General features: G+C 47.1%; 1 protein-coding gene across 1 annotated transcript in view; it reads right to left on the bottom strand.

Annotated features, from left to right (window-relative positions):
* Positions 1-17,173, bottom strand: part of VWA3B (von Willebrand factor A domain containing 3B) — a 94,894-nt gene extending 77,721 nt beyond the window's left edge. The window contains 5 exon segments of the mRNA XM_063304363.1: positions 2,533-2,692; positions 3,257-3,507; positions 12,564-12,658; positions 12,879-13,106; positions 17,125-17,173. Coding sequence (XP_063160433.1) covers positions 2,533-2,692; positions 3,257-3,507; positions 12,564-12,658; positions 12,879-13,106; positions 17,125-17,173 — 783 coding nt within the window.
* Between the last annotated feature and the right edge of the window lie 778 nt (positions 17,174-17,951).

The raw sequence follows: 17,951 nt of genomic DNA, 5'->3' as shown, positions 1-17,951 counted from the left end.
GTGTCACAATGCTGAGATGCAGACACCAGCCCTTGCATACTTGCATGCAATGTTTTTACCCAAATATGAACTGGCATCATGACATTACAAGGCATGTTTTCTGATTTTAGTTAGGAATGGATGCCAGTGCTCAATGAACTAACCTTCAATAAGCCCACTGGTGCTGAATTTATAACCGCCATAGTTAAGACAGAAGAGGGTTGCTTTATTTTACTGAGATATATATTATAAAAGATTTCTGTCTTAACAAATACAGCTCAGAGAAGTCAACTTCAGATGTACCTGACCAGCTTGATCATCTGATCATATCTTGACTTATTAAGCCATGGTCAGCACCAATATTTTGCCTGGATATATGGACCATTCACATTTCCCTTTACAGTACAAACAATTAGATCTGGAAATTTCTAATTAATTGTTTCAGAACAAGTCAGGACAGTTCGGCTTTTTTTAAGAAGACAACTATTGTGCCTAGTTTGTTAAGCCAAAAGGGGAAACTACAAAAGTTTGTGAATCCTTTTGTATGTTCAGTATTTCTGCATAAATATGACCTAAAACATGATCTGTTCTCCACACAAGTCCTAAAACTACGTAAGGAGAACCCAATTAAACAATTTAGTCATAAATATTATGCTTGTTCATTTATTTATTGAGGAAAATGGAAGCAATTCAACACCACTGTTACCCTCCCCAGGAATGGTTGTCCAATCAAGATCACACCAAAAGCTAGGTGTGTAATTTTCCAAGACGTCTCAAAGAAGCCCAGAGTAACAACTAAGGACCTAAATGCCTCTCTGTGTTGACTGCACCACTCTATTACCATTAAATCCAATTCATACATGAACACAGTAGAAATCTTTTAATGAAAGAACCGTACAGAATGGCAAAAAAGTTGTGAATGAAAGTTCCCATGCTTTCTCTAACTTAAACAGCTCACTGAGTACAAGATTCCCCTCCATCGCTCTGGTATGCAGCCCCCCTTTCCCTCAGTTTGTGCCAGTCTCTTGCAGGTGACTGCAACGGCTCAGCCAGCTGACCTTGGGTATAAGAGATAGCCCAAACATGCTGTTTTCTCACTCCTGAATGTTCCCCCTTCCTTCTCTCGACCCGCAAGCCTTGACACGTGTTGACTTCATTCATGCATGTGAGTCCAATCAGATGTTCTGGGAATGTTTGATCAGGGAGAATGACACTCTCTTGCATTGGAGAATGTCAGTGTTCATGAGACCACCATCAGGAGAGCACTAAACAACAATGGTGTGCATGGCAAGGTTACAAGGAGAAAGCCACTATTCCCCAAAAAAGAACATTGCTGCCCATCTACTATTTGCGAAAGACCACATGGATAAGCCAGAAGGCTATTGGAAGAATGTTCTGTGGACAGCGGAGCCCAAAAGAGAACTTTTTGACTTGAATGAAAAGGGTTATGTTTGGCAAAAGACAAATACTGCATTCCAACATAAGACCCTTATCCCATCTGTGAAACATGGTGGTGGCAGTATCATGGTTTGGGCCTGCTTTGCTGCCTCTGGACTAGGACGGCTTGCCATCATTGATAGAACTATGAATTCTGAATTGTACCAGCAAATTCTACAGAAATATGTAAGGGTATCTGTCTGTGATTGAAGCTCAAGAGAAAGTGGGTCATGTACCCAAAACACTCAAGCACTATGACCAAAGAATGGTTAAAGCAAAAGAAATTTAATGTTTTGGAATGGCCAAGTCAAAGCCCTGACCTCAATCCTATAAAAATGTTGGGGAAGGACCTGAAGCGGGCAGTTCATGCGAGGAAGCCCACCAACATCCATGAGCTGAAGCTGTTCCGTAAGGAGGAATAGGCGAAAATTCCTCCAAGCCAATGTGCAGGACTGATCAACAGAAACATTTAGTTGCAGGTTTGCTGCCCAAGAGGAGCACACCAGTTACTGAAAGCAAAGGTTCACATATTTTTGCCACACCCAAATATGTAGCTTTGGTTCACTCAATAAATAAATGAACAAATAGAATGTTTTTGATTAATTTAATTGTTTAAGTTTTAGGACTTGGATGGAGACCAGATCACATTTTGGATCATATTGATTCAGAAATTTTGAAAATTCAAAAGGTTCACAAACTTTTAAGCACCACTCTATATTTAATTAGACTTTCTAGGAAAACTGATGTTCCCGTGAAAGGCTACATGTACAGGAAAAACGTTCGTGCATATTTCCACCTAATAAACCAGAAGGGATTGTTCCAACCAGGGCTATATATTTCAAAGCTCCTTGGAGTCATGGAAATATTTCTCTCCCCCTTGCTCCATGGGAAGTTAGAAACAAAGCTTCTGCTTTCAGAACAGGATACTGTCATGTACATCTGTTATTGGTAAACTTCAGCCTGCAGACCAGCTTGAAAGAAATTCCTTTTAACTAAATCCCATGTTCTTTTATTAGTACTTGGGCCCTTCATAATTCATTCCTGTAGTACTTGCAGTTCAACTCTCAGTGGGGTATCCTTAGTCCTAACTGAAGACTTGTGGAAATAGGAGATTACCGTATGATCAAACAATGCCTGCAAGATTGCTTCTGTAGGTCCGGTGTGGCAAACAGCTGGTACGTATTCCATCATCCAGAGCCACTCAATGGCAGCTTCTATAGAGTCCTTCGTAACAGAAACGGCCTTCTCTTGCCATTTCACGAGATCCTGAGCCCCCCTGCAAAGGAAGCAACTAAAATATTTGGAGGAAATGCTACATTATCCTCTTATGAGGACCAAGAGGAAGCAATACATATATTGTCCCTGCCCAGCTTTCAGTCTGGGAATTCCTAGGACCAGAAGGGAGAGGGATATTCTCTGATGTCTAGACAGACATATGATCCGGGTGCCAAATGTCCAGAACATGTCCTCAGACTCTCAGATAGAATTGCACATTAGTGACAAAGTTCTGCGCACTCACAGAGTCTGGCACTTGTCTTGGGAAACACTGTACAAATGAGGAAAGAGGCAGTAATCCAAATTTTTAGGAACTGCCCCCCCTCCAGTTAGTTTTCTTGGACTTTCCCATCATAGCCAAAGAGTTGCTCACCTCTATTATGCCTAATTAACAGAGAAGAATTTCTTCTCATCTCAGAAATAACTTAAAAGATACACAAAGAATGTGCAATTCTCTCCCTCAGCTATTTATACTTTATAGGTCTTTCCAAATAGCTTGTTGCCATTTAAAGAACAGTGGTAAAGACTTTTAGCATATCTCACTAATAAAATATAGAAAACTTACCGGATTAAGTTAAATTTATCAATTTGGGCCACTTGCTGCATTAAGACCATAGAAAGGGCTTCTCGGCAGAGATTAAATTCACTTAGAGAAGCCGTTCCAAAATCCAGAGCAATAGTGATATTCTGTTCTTGTATTACTCCAAAAATCTGCCGACTTTCAGTAGTTAGCCACTCCATTCTTTCTTTGTACAGTTCAATCATTCCAGTTAGACAATTTGCAAAATGAAGGAGAAGGCTCTTTTTTGCTGTCAGCTGTATTTTAATAAAAAGAGAATACTAAATTTCAAGATAGTGACTGGAAAAGCTGAGAAATGTAAAAGGCCTCCCTGCCTGCCTGCCTTCCGACAGATCAGTAAGGGCCTATCATGCTCCATGTTTGTTGAAGACATATTAAACTGAGTTCTCCAATATGGAGTCAATTTGGAGAATCCTTCTGCAAGAAATATTATTCAGGACCAGTGTGGGCAATAAGCTGTGCAAATGTTTGGAATCAGAATGCCCTTTAACTTACATACATTTACTACCCAATCAATATTTAGATAAAGACCAAGAATGGCAAAAGAGTGCTTGTTCTTGTGAAAATATTTCAAAAGTATTTTCCAGCACAGTCCTCCTTTGAATTTATTTAATTGAAAGAGGAATTGCTGATTTAGAAAATAATTTGTGACAGTATTATCTGCTGAATAATTGTACACAGGATCAAACTAATGTCGGTCATAATGTTGCCAAAGAGGAATTGGCAAGAATAACTCATGCCCTTATCATCACCCATCTAGATTACTGTAATGCACTCTACTGGGGACTGCTGATAAAGACTACTTGGAAACTGCAGTTGGTTCAAAATGCAGGAGCCCCCATACTTTTGGTCTCCTGGTATTGGAAACATATAACACCAGCTTTGTGGACCCTGCATTAGTTGCCAATTGGTTTCCAGGTTCGATTTAAGGTGCTGGTTTTGACCTATAAAGCATTTCATGGCTTGACACTCAGATACTTTCAAGATGACCTTCATCATCCAGTTTCAGCCTGACTGAATTAGATCTAGCAGGGAGAAAGTGCTACAAATCCCACACTTTCAGGAGTTTGGGGGCAGGGGGGTGGGGGCATGGAGACAAAGAGGTGCTGCTTTTCTGTTGCACCAACATTGTGGAATAGCCTGTGGAGATTAAGCTAACTCCCTCTTTTCTGGTCTTTTGAAAGCTGTTAAAGACCAAGCTATTTTGTAAAACTTTCCCCAATTTGATTTGATGTTACCTTTTTTATTTTCTTTCCATTTCTGAAGCATTTTATTATTTTTTATTTATTTAGCATTGATTGATTGATTGAGTGCCATCAAGTCATTTTGACTCCTAGCAATCATAAAGATAGATTTTCTCCATGATGATCTGTCCCTAACCTGGTCTTCCAGGTCTTCCAACAGTGTGCTCATCACCACTGTAACTGAGTCCGTCCACATTGCTGCTGGTAATTCTTTTCTTCTCTTTCCTTCCACCTTTCCCAGCATCAGAGCCTTGTCCAGACAGTTAGGTCTTCGCATATTGTATCCAAAGTAAGATAACTTAAGCCTGGTCATTTGTGCTTTGAGTGAGAACTCTGGGTTGATTTGTTCCATTGGTTTGTTTTCTTGGCTATCTGAAGCATTCTCATGAATCTTCTTCAACACCAAAGTTCAAAAGCATCAATAGTCTTCCTATCCTGCTTCTTCAAAGCTCAACTTTCACCTTCATAGAGTGTCACAGAGAACACCATGGTTTGCACATTCTGATACTTACTTCGTAAGTATTGAACATCGTGGCATTTGAATATCTTTTCCAAGGCCTTCATGGCTGCTGAACCAAGTGCTAGTCTGTGGCGTATTTCTTGACAGCTTATTCCTCTGCTACTGATGGTTGATCCTAAAAAGCAGAAGCTATCCAGTACTTGGATATCTCCATTATCAGTTCTAAGGCTGGTTGTTCTACCTGTTGTCATTACTCTGGTCTTCTTTATATTTAATTTTAGTTCTATTTTTTTCACTTTGCTCCTTAACTTTTATTACTAGAACTCGCAGATCCTTTGCATTTTTGGCTATCAGGGTAGTATCATCAGCACACCGCAGATGAGAGTCATTTGGATTGTGGTAGCATAGAAATACAGTATGTTTAATAAATAATAAAATGAATAAATGTCTGACATCTCTGTTCTCTCACTTATGTCAAATTTAGTTTTCCCCTGGCCCTGGCCACCAAGGCTCTGTCAGCCTCCTTGTCTCTGACCCAAGGTTCTGTTAGTCTGTCATGCGCTGCCTCCCTCTGAATAACATTCAGACACTGGTTTGCGAATCAGGCTCTGGTTTATTGCAGGGCAGGTACAGCGTTGGTAGAAAAAAGCTGAGAGTGACAGGAGCGCGCCGGTGCGGGGTTTAAATACCCCGCGCCGGTCAGCGCCCCCTCGCTCACGGTCACGTCACCCCCCTTTGTCCCATGCGTTGCCCTGCCGGTGGGTGAGGGTTTCCAGGATCGCCCATCATCAGGTTTCCATTCTTCTGCTGATTGCTTTCAGCTGGGCGATCCCCGTTGTATTGCCGCTGATGGCTTGGGTGGCTCCGTGATCCGTTTAGCTATTGTTTGTTAGCCGTTAGTCGTTGTGGGTTGATGGCTACTTAACTTGTGCCCCTTCACTTATTTCCTTGTCATTGTCATGTGTGCCATTGCGCTGATGACTTTAGCTCAACGGCACTCATGACATACTGCCCCCTTTTCGAATAGTGTTCTCCCCCGGTTTTCTGGGTTTTCCCCGTGGAGCTGTCAAATCGCCACATTTTTTTTTTTTTTTTTTTCAAAGTTCCCGCCGGAGTAGTTGTCGCCCCTCCCTTTGCTCCTCCCTCTGCCACGTGTCTTCCCAGGGTGTGTCCATGGTGCGCATGCTCGGGTCCTGACCTGGCGTGCGCATGCTCCAGCCACACCCTGTTTGTTTGGCTCAGTTCAGCGAGGCGAGAGGCGTGGCTGGTCGGGTGCTTCTCAGCTCCAGGTAGGGCCCTTCTTTTCTTATTTAGAGTGCGTCGCCTTTGTTGTGGCTCCTGGGCGTTGCCCCCAGGTTGCCCTGTTGACTTGCTTGCCACTCCCCCACGGCCGGGGGGCGGGGGGAGGGTGCTGGCGATCGTTCGTCACCACCCCGTGGGCCCGGGGCGGGGGGAGTGAGTCCCGGGGGGGGGAAGGTCCACCCAAGTCGCGGGCTTGGGGGGGGCCCTTTCCCTTGGGGCACGGGAGGCGGGGGGGGGCCTGCGGGGGGGGGTTTGGTTTTGCTGACCTTGGTTGCGGTTTGTCGGGGTATGCCCGGTGAAATTCTCTGGTCAGGTCAGGCGCGTTAACGTTGTGCGCCGCCACCCATTCCGGGTGGGGGAAGTGTTTCCACCTGACCAGGTAGTGTAGAGTTCCTCGTTGCTTGCGGGAGTCGAGAATGTCCCTTATCTCGAAGTGGTGTTGCCCGTCGATCATTAGCGGTGCGGGCTGTGGCGTGCTTGGGTGCCATCGGGAGGTGGTTGCCGGTTTTAGGAGGCTGGTGTGGAACACCGGGTGGAGTCTCCGGAGGTTGTGTGGCAGGTCCAGGCGTATCGCTACCGGGTTCACTATTTGCGTGACTCGGAACGGCCCGATGTACTTAGGCCCCAGTTTTTTCGAGGGTTGGGTTGACTTTAGGAACTTGGTGGATAGATAGGCCATATCCCCCGCCTGGAACGTCGGTTGTTGGCGCCGGTGCTTGTCGGCCTGCTCTTTGTAGGCAGCCTGTGCCTCCTTCAGCGCCGCCGTGATTACTGGCCATGCTTCTGCGATCTTCCGTCCCCAGTCGCTAGCGTCCACCTGGGGTTCCGGGGGTTGAGGTAGCTCCGGTATGGGGACGAAGTCGCGCCCCGAGACTACTTCGAACGGAGTTTTCCCCGTGCTCGTGTGGACGGCGTTGTTGTATGCGACTTCGGCGAACGGGAGCAGTTCAGCCCAGTCGTCTTGGTGGTAGTTGGTATAAGATCGTATAAATTGCTCTAAGGTGGCATTAAGAACCTCAGTGGCTCCGTCCGTCTGAGGGTGCCAAGCCGTAGATAGGGCCTGTTGGGTCCCCGTCAGCTTCAGGAAGGCCCGCCAGAATTTGGAGGTGAACTGTGTGCCCCTGTCGGTCACCACACGTGCGGGACATCCGTGTAGCCTGTACACGTGGATGAGGAAGAGTTTGGCTAGCTGTTGTGAGGATGGGACCGACGTGCAGGGGATGAAGTGGGCCTGCTTTGAGAAGTAGTCCTTCACCACCCAAATGGCCGTTTTCTTCTGGCTGGGTGGGAGGTCCACTATAAAATCCATAGAGATTTCCTCCCATGGGCGGGAGGGTTCTGCCACCCGTTGCAATAGCCCCGCGGGTTTGCCTGGTGCCCGTTTGGCCCTAGCGCACGTTGGGCAGGACGCCACATAGGTTTTTACGTCTCGCCTGAGCGCGGGCCACCAGAATTGACGCCGTGTGAGGTGTAGGGTCTTGAGGAACCCAAAGTGTCCCGCTTGCTTGGCGTCGTGTGACCTATGCAAGATCGCCTGGCATTGCGAGTCCGGGACGTAGATTCTGCCTTCCCCCCATGCCAGGTCTTGCGCCATTGTTACCTTGTTGGGGTTCGCCAGGAACCAGGGGTCGGTTTTGAGGGCGGCGGCGAGGTCCGTGCGCATTCCCCCTGGTAGTTGCGGTTGGCTTCTTTCCGTCGCCGGTTGTCCCGCCGTCGGCTGCGCCGTAGAGTCGAGCTGCCTCCGTGCGCCGCTTCGGGTGGTCACGGCCATCCCCAGTTGCGAGGCGGATAGGACCGTCCCAATGGTGTCTGGGGCGGGCTCTTCGTCTTGGGGCAGTCGGGAGAGGGCGTCGGCCAGGAAGTTCTTCTTGCCCGGCATGAACTTCAGCTGGAAATCAAAGCGGCTGAAGAATTGGGCCCATCGGACCTGTTTTGGGCTAAGGCGTCTAGGCGTTCGTAGGGCCTCGAGGTTCCGGTGGTCCGTCCAGACCTCGAATGGTTGGGTGGCTCCCTCGAGTAGGTGTCGCCAAGTCTCTAGTGCCGATTTCACCGCGAAGGCTTCTTTCTCCCAGACGTGCCATCGCCTCTCTGTCTCGGAGAACTTCCTTGACAGGTAGGCGCATGGTTTCAGGAGTCCCGTGGGGTCTTTGTGTAGCAGGATGGCTCCCAGGGAGAAGTCTGAGGCGTCGGCTTGGACCACGAACGGCCGTTCTGGGTCCGGGTGCGCGAGGATTGGCTCCGTAGTGAACAGCGCTTTCAGCTTGTCGAATGCGGTCTGGCACGCGGGAGTCCAATTCAGCACTGTGCCTGGGTTCTTGGCGCGTCGGGTGTCCCCCACCCCTTTGGTTTTGAGGAGGTCCGTTAAGGGGAGGGCTATCTCAGCGAACCCCCGGGCGAATGACCTGTAGAAATTCGCGAATCCCAGGAAGCTCTGTAGTTGCCGTCTGTTGCGGGGCCGCTCCCAGTTTAGCACCGCTTCGACTTTTGCGGGGTCCATTTCGATGCCGTCCCCGGAGATTCGATACCCCAGATAGTCTAGGCGCTCTTTGTGAAACTCGCACTTTGTAGGCTTTGCATAGAGCTGCGCCCTTCTGAGCTTGTCGAGGACTTGCCTGACTAGGGTTACATGTTCCTCGTGCGTTTTTGTGTAAATAAGGACGTCGTCGATGTAGACCAGGACCCCTTTAAACAGATGTTCATGCAGTACCTCATTGATGAGCTGCATGAACACCCCAGGGGCCCCCGCGAGTCCGAAAGGCAGTACCTTGTACTGGAAAGCGCCTAGGGGGCAGTTAAAGGCCGTCTTCCATTCGTCCCCCTCCCTGATTCGGATGCGATAGTACGCCTCGCGAAGGTCCAATTTGGAAAAGACTTTGCCCGTGGACAGGTGGGCGAGCATGTCCTTCACCAGGGGTAAGGGGTATTTGTTGGACAGGGAAGCCGCGTTTAGGCCCCGGTAGTCGGTGCAGAGCCGTAGGGTCCCGTCTTTCTTCTCCCGGAATAAGACGGGGGCTCTGACCGGTGAGCATGCTGGCTCTATGAATCCCCTGTCTAGGTTTTTATCGATGAACTCCCGGAGGGTTGCCATCTCCTTCGGGGTCATCGAATAGATTTTTGGTCGAGGTAAGGGGACGTCGGGCAGTAGGTCGATCCGGCAATCCGTCTTGCGGTGGGGGGGTAATTGGTCAGCCTCTGCCTCTCCGAAGACCTCGGAGAAGTCGGCGTATTGTTCTGGTAGGTCTGCTGTGGTAGCGGCGTTGTCTTGTGTGGTCGCCTCCGCTCGTCCTACCGTGGGGTTGCTTTTGCCGGCTGGAACTGGTGCTCGATACTCGCCGTCGCCGAATGTGAAGGTGCGGGTCGCCCAGTTGATCCGCGGGTTGTTTGTCGCGAGCCATGGCATCCCCAGGACTGCAATGGGCCGTCCGATGTGCGTGACTACGAACGATGTGCGCTCGGTGTGAGTGCCCATTTGCAGGGTGACCGGCTCGGTTTGTAGCGTGGCTGGTTTCCCTCCCGCTGTAGAGCCGTCCAGCTGGTGGAATGCCAGCGGCGTGGGGAGGGGGAAGCAGCGGAGGTCGAGTTTGGCGACTAGGTCGGGGTGGATGAGGTTTTTTGAGCACCCCGAGTCCACTAGTGCCGCGGCCGTGGTGGCTCCGTTGCCGGTAGAGAGTTGAATTGCTGCCCATATTACGGAGCTTTTGTCGTTTCGTTGAGGTGGTCCGCGTTGCTGTCCCACCGCCTGCCTCGCCACGCGTCTCAGAGCAGGCGGGGAGCATTTCCCGCCGGCTGGTCGGGGTCGGTATTGTCCTCTTCCCCCCCGTAAGCGTCCCAGCCCTCTTCCGGTGTCGCTGTGGCCACGGTCATTCGGCGGTGAGGCGGCGGCCCCGGGTTGGGTGGTTTGGGGCTAATTTTCGGGGTGGGCTTGGGCGCGCTGGTCGGCGGTCGGTTGGCGAAGCAATCCGCCGTCTTGTGCCCTAATTTGCCACACCTCCCGCAGGGCTCCCGGTTGAACGTCTTTTTTGGGTATATGGGGCCGGCCATCCCCCCGTGTGGTGCGGGTACCTTTTTCCCGGCATCGTTTGTGTCTTCCGTGGTTGTCATGAGGAAGGTGCGGTGCGCGTGTTCGGCTTTCCCCGCGAGGTGGATCCACCCGTGTAACGTTTCTGGGTCGTCGCGGTAGAGGGCCCATTGGAGAACGTCGCGGTTGAGCCCCCTTTTGAAGATTTCCAGCAGGGTGGTCTCGGACCAGTCGCTGACCTTCCCCGCGAGGGCTTTGAACTCCAGGGCGTAGTCAGGGACCGTGCGGGTGCCCTGTTGAAGTCTTTGGAGTGCGCTTTTCGCCCGTACTTTGGCTAGGGGGTCTTCGAAGTAGTTTTTCATCTCTTTGATGAAAGCAGGGAAGGTGGCGAGGGCGGGGGAGCTGGCCTCGTACAGTTGGACGTACCAGTCCGCCGCCCTGTCTTGGAGTTTGATCGCCACGGCGGCGATCTTGTCGGCCTCGGAGTCATAGGAGTGTCCGTGCCTCCCCATGAACTCCCTAGCGTTGGTCACAAAAAACGAGAGTTTTGTGGGGGTCCCATCGAAGAAGATGGGGAAGTCCTTTGGGGCCCGGGCGTTTTGTGCGGCCCCGCCTCTCGCTTCTCGGGGTGTGGTGTCGGCCGCCTGTGCCGTCTGCTGGCCCTCCGCTGGCCCGTGTGAGTTCGATGCTTCGCTCGGGGTGTGGGCTTGTGCGGGGACGTCGTTGGGTGGCGCGGGGGGCATAAGCGCCTGGAGCATGGTCCGGAGTTCCGTCAGCTAAAGCCCGCATGGCCGCGAGTTCAGCTCGTGCCTCCTCGTCCACAGCCCGCGCTGCCGCTGGGGCCGGTTCCGTTGGCGCGTCCTCGGGGGTGGGTTGCCGGCGGGGTTCATCGTCCCTCTGCCGCGGGTCCGCTTCCTCCGCCGTCTGATGGGTGTCTCCGTCGTCCTCCTCCGTGTTGAGCGCCGTGGGGCTGTCGCTCCACGCCCGTTGCTGGGGTGCGATGTGGGGCGCGGGGTCCTCCGCTGGTTTCGGAAGTCGTGCTGCTCCTTCCCGCGGTCGGGTTGCCTCCGTCGCCATCTCCCCTTGGGGTTGGAGCTGAGGCTCGGGTCGGGTGGGGTGGGCGTCCATGGCTCCGGGAGTCCGCGGTGCCTCTGGCCTTGGTCGGTCCTCCTCTGTCTCTTGCCGCGCGGCTCGCCCTCCTTGCCCGCGCCGTTCCGGCCTCATCTTGCTGGTCTTCTCGCCGTCTACTCCTCCCGCGGCTCGTTGTCGTCCGGTGGGGCTCGGCGAGGCTGAGTTTATGACTCTCAGCTTTATGTCATGCGCTGCCTCCCTCTGAATAACATTCAGACACTGGTTTGCGAATCAGGCTCTGGTTTATTGCAGGGCAGGTACAGCGTTGGTAGAAAAAAGCTGAGAGTGACAGGAGCGCGCCGGTGCGGGGTTTAAATACCCCGCGCCGGTCAGCGCCCCCTCGCTCACGGTCACGTCACCCCCCTTTGTCCCATGCGTTGCCCTGCCGGTGGGTGAGGGTTTCCAGGATCGCCCATCATCAGGTTTCCATTCTTCTGCTGATTGCTTTCAGCTGGGCGATCCCCGTTGTATTGCCGCTGATGGCTTGGGTGGCTCCGTGATCCGTTTAGCTATTGTTTGTTAGCCGTTAGTCGTTGTGGGTTGATGGCTACTTAACTTGTGCCCCTTCACTTATTTCCTTGTCATTGTCATGTGTGCCATTGCGCTGATGACTTTAGCTCAACGGCACTCATGACATAGTCTCACTTTAGGAAAGAGGTGCACGGTGTTTTTTTTTTCACCATGGAACACACTTGGTCTTTGCATTATCTGTCATGGCCACATCACAACAAGTCAGAAAGGACCCAATTGGTGGTTAGGGCCAGGAGAAAACTAAATTTGACATAATTGATTAAATTACGGTTTGTATTATTTAGATTATTTAGATTTAATTTAAATTTAAACAGGATCATTCCTGTGTATTTCTTAGTTTCCTATCAAAAAGTTGCACAACTTTTGGACAGGGCCAAGGAATTCGGGAAGAGTTTGGGAAGCTACATCTTGCTCTGGTGCCTTAGGCTCTACTCCCTGCTTTAGGGGATGGTCCATAATTCAAAGATTCCTCAGATGTTTGCAAGTAGCAGACATGCTAGAAACAGGTTAGTTCTGTGCTTGAGCTATTTCACTCTGCCTACATATTCTCTTTCAAAAAAGGAAGAAATTCATTGCTCTAATAAAACATAAATATATCACACTTACATTATAGAGCTTGCCATCAGATTCTGCCCTGTACTCATGATACAGACCATTTGCATATCGTGAAGCCACAAGTTTTCCCAAGATGGAGACATAATCTACAATATAAAAGTGTTGTTCATGTGTAATTTACATCATGTATATTCTTTCTGCATCCCAATCTCTCTCAAGTTCATTAAGTAGTAACTTCACTAAGGCGAGGCTGCAAGTTCATACACATGTTGCTGCTTATTAACTAAAGGAACATGTGAACATCTAAACAAGCAAAAGATTGTAACACAAATGAGACAGCTTTCCATGGTCATGTTTTGGAAATACCTTCTTTGCGCTGGAATCCAATTTGGGAAAAAATCTGAGAAAAGGTCAACTTGTTCTTCTTGAGCCCATGAAGATGAAGCCATCTAGCAGAGGAAATGAGAGGCTGCACATCCAAATCCCACTGAACATCGTTTGTCCTCCTTGCTTTTGCTTCCATGGCTTTCTTAAAATCAAGAAGTGACTGAGATTTTCCATGCTCTTCTTTAGACTTTCCATCAAAAACAACCTCTGTAAAGGGAAATAAGCTTTATCTATAGCAAAGTTATTTAGATGTCCCCTTCCTTCCCTAGCTATTATTTTATCTTTTCTTTTTTAAAAGCTGTCACACACAAAGTACTCAGTAGTAAAAGTAATAATATCCCTGCAACACACTACAGATCTTAGAACTTCCAGCCAGCATGATTAATAGCTGATTGCTCCATTCCTCCAAAATAAGTTTTTGAAAATTACTGAAATGTCTATGCAATTTTGTTAAATGAAAGTCTAAATAACCAACCTGCAAAAACAATAACATCTAATTAATCTAGTACAGGAATAAATTAATTCTGATATACTTTATTTGCACAACTTAATATTTGCTTATCAGCATTACCTCAGATCTTGTGCAACTGATTAATACATGCAGGGAAATGAAGATATAGGTTTAGTTATGAAAGGGCTAAAATATATATCAGAAAGTATGAATTCATGTCATCTAGATTATTGTAGATGCAAATGAAAATGGAAAATATAGGATGGTGATAGATACATATTACAATTCAGTGAATAGTAATGAAAGAACAGGTTTGGGGGGAAACTGCAACATTCTGAATGAATGAAGTTCAGGGGAAAAAGTATTCGGTTAGGTGGCATGAATGCATGGGAACAATATGAAAGAGTAAAGGAAAGTGATTGGGCCATTCAGAGACCAAAGAATGAATGAGAATGTTGACTGTTGGGTATTTGCTTAGAAAAAGCCCTGTTGTTTTTTAATTTGTAGTTTAAGGATTAGTCTATTCCTACATACAGTTGGAGAAAGAAAGCATTAATAAACATGATTTATATGATTATGATGGAAGACTGAGAGAATTGGTTGAGTGATTCAAGGCATGGGACAATTTTTTGGCAGGGTCAAGAGCAGATCTTGGGAAGAAAGACAGACATGAAAAAAAAATAGAGTAAAAATTATATAATAAGAGAAAGCAAAAGTACAACTCCTGTATGAAGAAGTATAACACAATAGATTAATCTCCCCATTGAATGAATGGCAAACAAACATAAGGAAAGAGAAGCTGCTTATGTTACAGAGTTGCTAATGAGAACTATAAAAAAGGATGCTTGGTGGACTTATGAAATAAGAGGCTGTGGATGAATAAAAATGGAGATACAGGAATGAGTGCTGCAATAATGATGGTGATAAAATGATACTCTAAAATGTGTACAGTGGAAATAATATAGTTGCAAAGTAGGTAGTCAAAGAGCAAGGAACCTTTAAAAGAGGCTAAGAAAATACAGAACAATGTTGATGGGAAAAAATGGTTTCAAAAGTAGGTGAGAAGGGCTAAACCAGGAGACCTCCAGCAGAGTGAATGAGATGAAAAATAAAAAAGATGAAATTATTTGGGATGAAACTGAAATGAGGGAATGATGGAAGAAGTCTTTTAGAGATTATGGTACAGAAGATACAAACATAATACTTGTTTTATCAGAATAAAGGAAGGTACAAACAAGGACCTTGGTCAACATATCTTAGCAGAAACCCACCCAGCCTCTTTTCCATATATGTAGAGGTATCCTTACACATGGAATGGTTCTTGTATGTACAGTATATATACCCAATTAGTCCATTGTGCTATCCTGAAGTATTTCCATGCATACACATTTTCTTCCTCATATTGTCCCCAGATTTCTGCAGAAACTGCTGTTCTACGAAAGAATCTCTCCTTACTTCACAGGAAACAGTCCTTTACCATCCAAGACTTCCTCCCCCATCCACTTCCTTCCAGCCAGAAGCACATAGACTTATTCTTTGGACTTACATGGAAGGCTTCTACTCAGTCCTGCTTTCTCAAAGCCTGGGCTCTTAAATTCCTTGCATTTGCATTCACTGTTTCCTTGGCTTCTTGCTTTCAAGCTTTCTATTTTGCCTCACTTGCATTAGCCACAAACTTTCTATTGTCTCTTACAGCTTCCCTTTAAATACGGTATTTTTAACAGTATTGATTATGCCCTTTCCTCACGTACCCCTCTTTTCTGCCCTTCTGTTGTCCAAAATTCCTTTCTCCCAACTTCCTCTTATTGCATCTTCTCTTGTCTTTCACATTTCTTGTTCCTCTCCTAGTTCTTTCTGCTACCATGCAATACTTTCTATCCTTGTTTAATTCCAGCAAAACAGGCCAACATTGCTCTCTTCACAGAGATTGGACTACGAAACATCATGGTATAGGTGGCTTCCTTTAAAGAGCAACTAGAATATTCTTAAGCACCATATGGGATCACTCCATTTGCCCAAGAGTTGAGTTTCACTGCCCTGCCATAAAACAAAACAGGGAACCAACACTAACTTTCTTTTTTCTACTGTGAATGAAGGCTATTCTTAGCTGGGTTGTGCCTCCCTCTCTCTGTCAAGCAGAACCAAGATTTGGGTCGAGACTCTTGGTGGCAGTAGAAAAGAATTTCCCGGCCAGTTTAGGTACAGACAGGTAGGACTGTGCATTCTTCAAAAATGACTTGAAAGAAGTGTTTTTGGTCCCTGTACAGGACAACATTCACCTGCTATTCATTAAAGCAAGTTTGACAGGCTTCAGCACAAGCCTGAAAAAAAGGTGCTGATGCTGTAAGATTTTCATTAATTTTAAGGAGTGGATTCCTTGAAGCAGCGCTTCAAATCAAGGAAGCTACTGGAACTTCTACTAGAGGGACATTTAAGGTCTCAGAGATAGCCTGTGGAGAGAGAGTATAGTAGCATTTGGCTGTAATGGAAGGGCTATATTTATAGTTGGGTCCTGATTATTCTTGCTCAGTGTGCCTGGCAAAGAGATACTCATTTATTTATTATATGTACAGTATATGCCGCCTGACTCCCACTGCTTGGTGTGGCACTATATAGAAGGCTCTGGACATTCCTGAGTCTAACCACCAGTTGGTGGGAAGCTGGGATTGGTTTCCCCTGCGACAAAGAATCTTGTGGGCCCAAATGTGAAACAGTTGTACAAGAAGTGCTATGTAAGAGTCCAAGAGGGCCATTCCCTATGGTCATTCTCCTCCAGTGGTTCTCCCTCCTCTCTAAAAGCCTGGAGGAGTCAGAGCCGCTGGTAGCATTGGCATCCAGGGAATCCATGTCTACCAACCAAGGTAATGTTCTCCCCTGCCTCAACTGACTGCATGTGCTGCGCTCCTTTTCCTTTTAGGCCTTTGCAGGGAAGAGAGTGAAGATTCAAAGGAGGATTTCCACTGCTATCTCTAGGTTCTTTTAAGGGCAGACCTTCCTGGAACACTCTGTAGACAAGAGACCCCTGGGAATGAAGGGAGAGTGCTTGGCAAGCACTATGTCTCTGATCTATAGTAAAAATCCAGATGGAGGGTGAGTGCCTTGATTAAGAAGGAAGAGGAAAATGCTGTTCTCCTCTGTGTTGCTCCATCCTGTGGGTCCCTTAGCTCCTCATACAAATTAAGGAGACTTCATCAATCCTAGCAAAGCAGCACAGGGAACTTCTACCATCAACAAACTAACTAGTCACTGAGGATAGTCCTTGGGGTGAATAGACCACATGAGTGGATCATATGCCTCCTGGTAAAGCCATTTGCTCAAAGAGTCAAGCTCTGAGAATGATGGCCCTAAACATCTGAAAGCTCTTTCAATGTCTCCAGGAATAGTGAAGGACTTCCTGGGTCTTCAGAGGCCATGGCACTCTAGGCAGAGGGGGAAAAAAGGAAGAGAAAAGGCAAAATCAGCTGGGAGCTTCTGCAAGTGGCCTGCTTACCACAGCAGGGAGGATGGAAGCACTAGTGGGGATCTTAATCTGTATTACCATCCAAGCGTTGCCTACGATAATTCTTTGGTCCTGACTGTTAGAGTGAATGGAATGAGTAATTATGCCAAGGATGCCCTCCAGCCATTGTAGGAAGCAGACACTGTCCTACTGCACTGTTGCTTCACAGCCACTGCTGTAAGACACTACTATATCATGCTATTTCGTAGCTTATCAAGAAATACTAGACATGTCTAGTAGGAATTTCAGGATTAAGCTATTTAATGGATACTCACGTTCACTCCAGGCAAGCCGATTACCCACGTTGCCAGTCATTCTAATCATATTGTTTGTTTGTTTGTTTGTGCTTCCGTTCCTCTTAAATCACCAATAAAAATAAATATAATTTATTATATTGATACCATTCATTCAAGGCTGTCTCAGCAAACTTAGACTTAAAAGAGTATTTATACATTTATTGATTTCTGTAACAATGAATGGAAAGACTCCCTTAACCATAAATGGAAAGACTCCCTCAAATCTAACAAACGTATTATGCCATCAGCTTTCACGAATTACAATCCACTTTTGCAGACCATAAAAGCTTATGCTGTAATGAATGTTTAATAGTCTTTAAGGTGCCACAAGATTCTTTATGTAGAAGGTGGACATTTGAATTATGTTATATCTGTTTTGTGCTGACCACATTGCATGCTTCTTGGACCCATTTTAAGGTGGTAGAATTAGGTTTGAAGGCTCTAATTCCTGTGGATGCTGCTGTTCTAAACAGTTTGGGCTGCCTGTAGCACCAGAATTAAATTGCTCAAATTTTAAGGTCCACATCTTAGATCAATTTTCTAAGGCAAGGATTATCCTGTCATTGCTTCACACCTTTGGGAAGCCCCACCCCACCCCGGCCATCAAGTCTTCATACTTCTTTTTAATCAGATGTTTATCTCCTACAGATAGCATAGGTATCTTAATTGGTGTTTCCTTGACTGAGAATGATAGGAGTTGAAATCCATCACATCTGGAAAGCAACAAGCTAGGAAAGGCTTATCTAGTTATATATGCTAGAAAAGGAAAGATCAAATCAAATGAATAGATTATTTCTCATAGATAT

The sequence above is a fragment of the Candoia aspera genome, chromosome 5, assembly GCF_035149785.1.
Source record: "Candoia aspera isolate rCanAsp1 chromosome 5, rCanAsp1.hap2, whole genome shotgun sequence".
Lineage (NCBI taxonomy): Eukaryota > Metazoa > Chordata > Lepidosauria > Squamata > Boidae > Candoia > Candoia aspera.
This window is presented reverse-complemented; position numbering and strand designations above follow the sequence as displayed.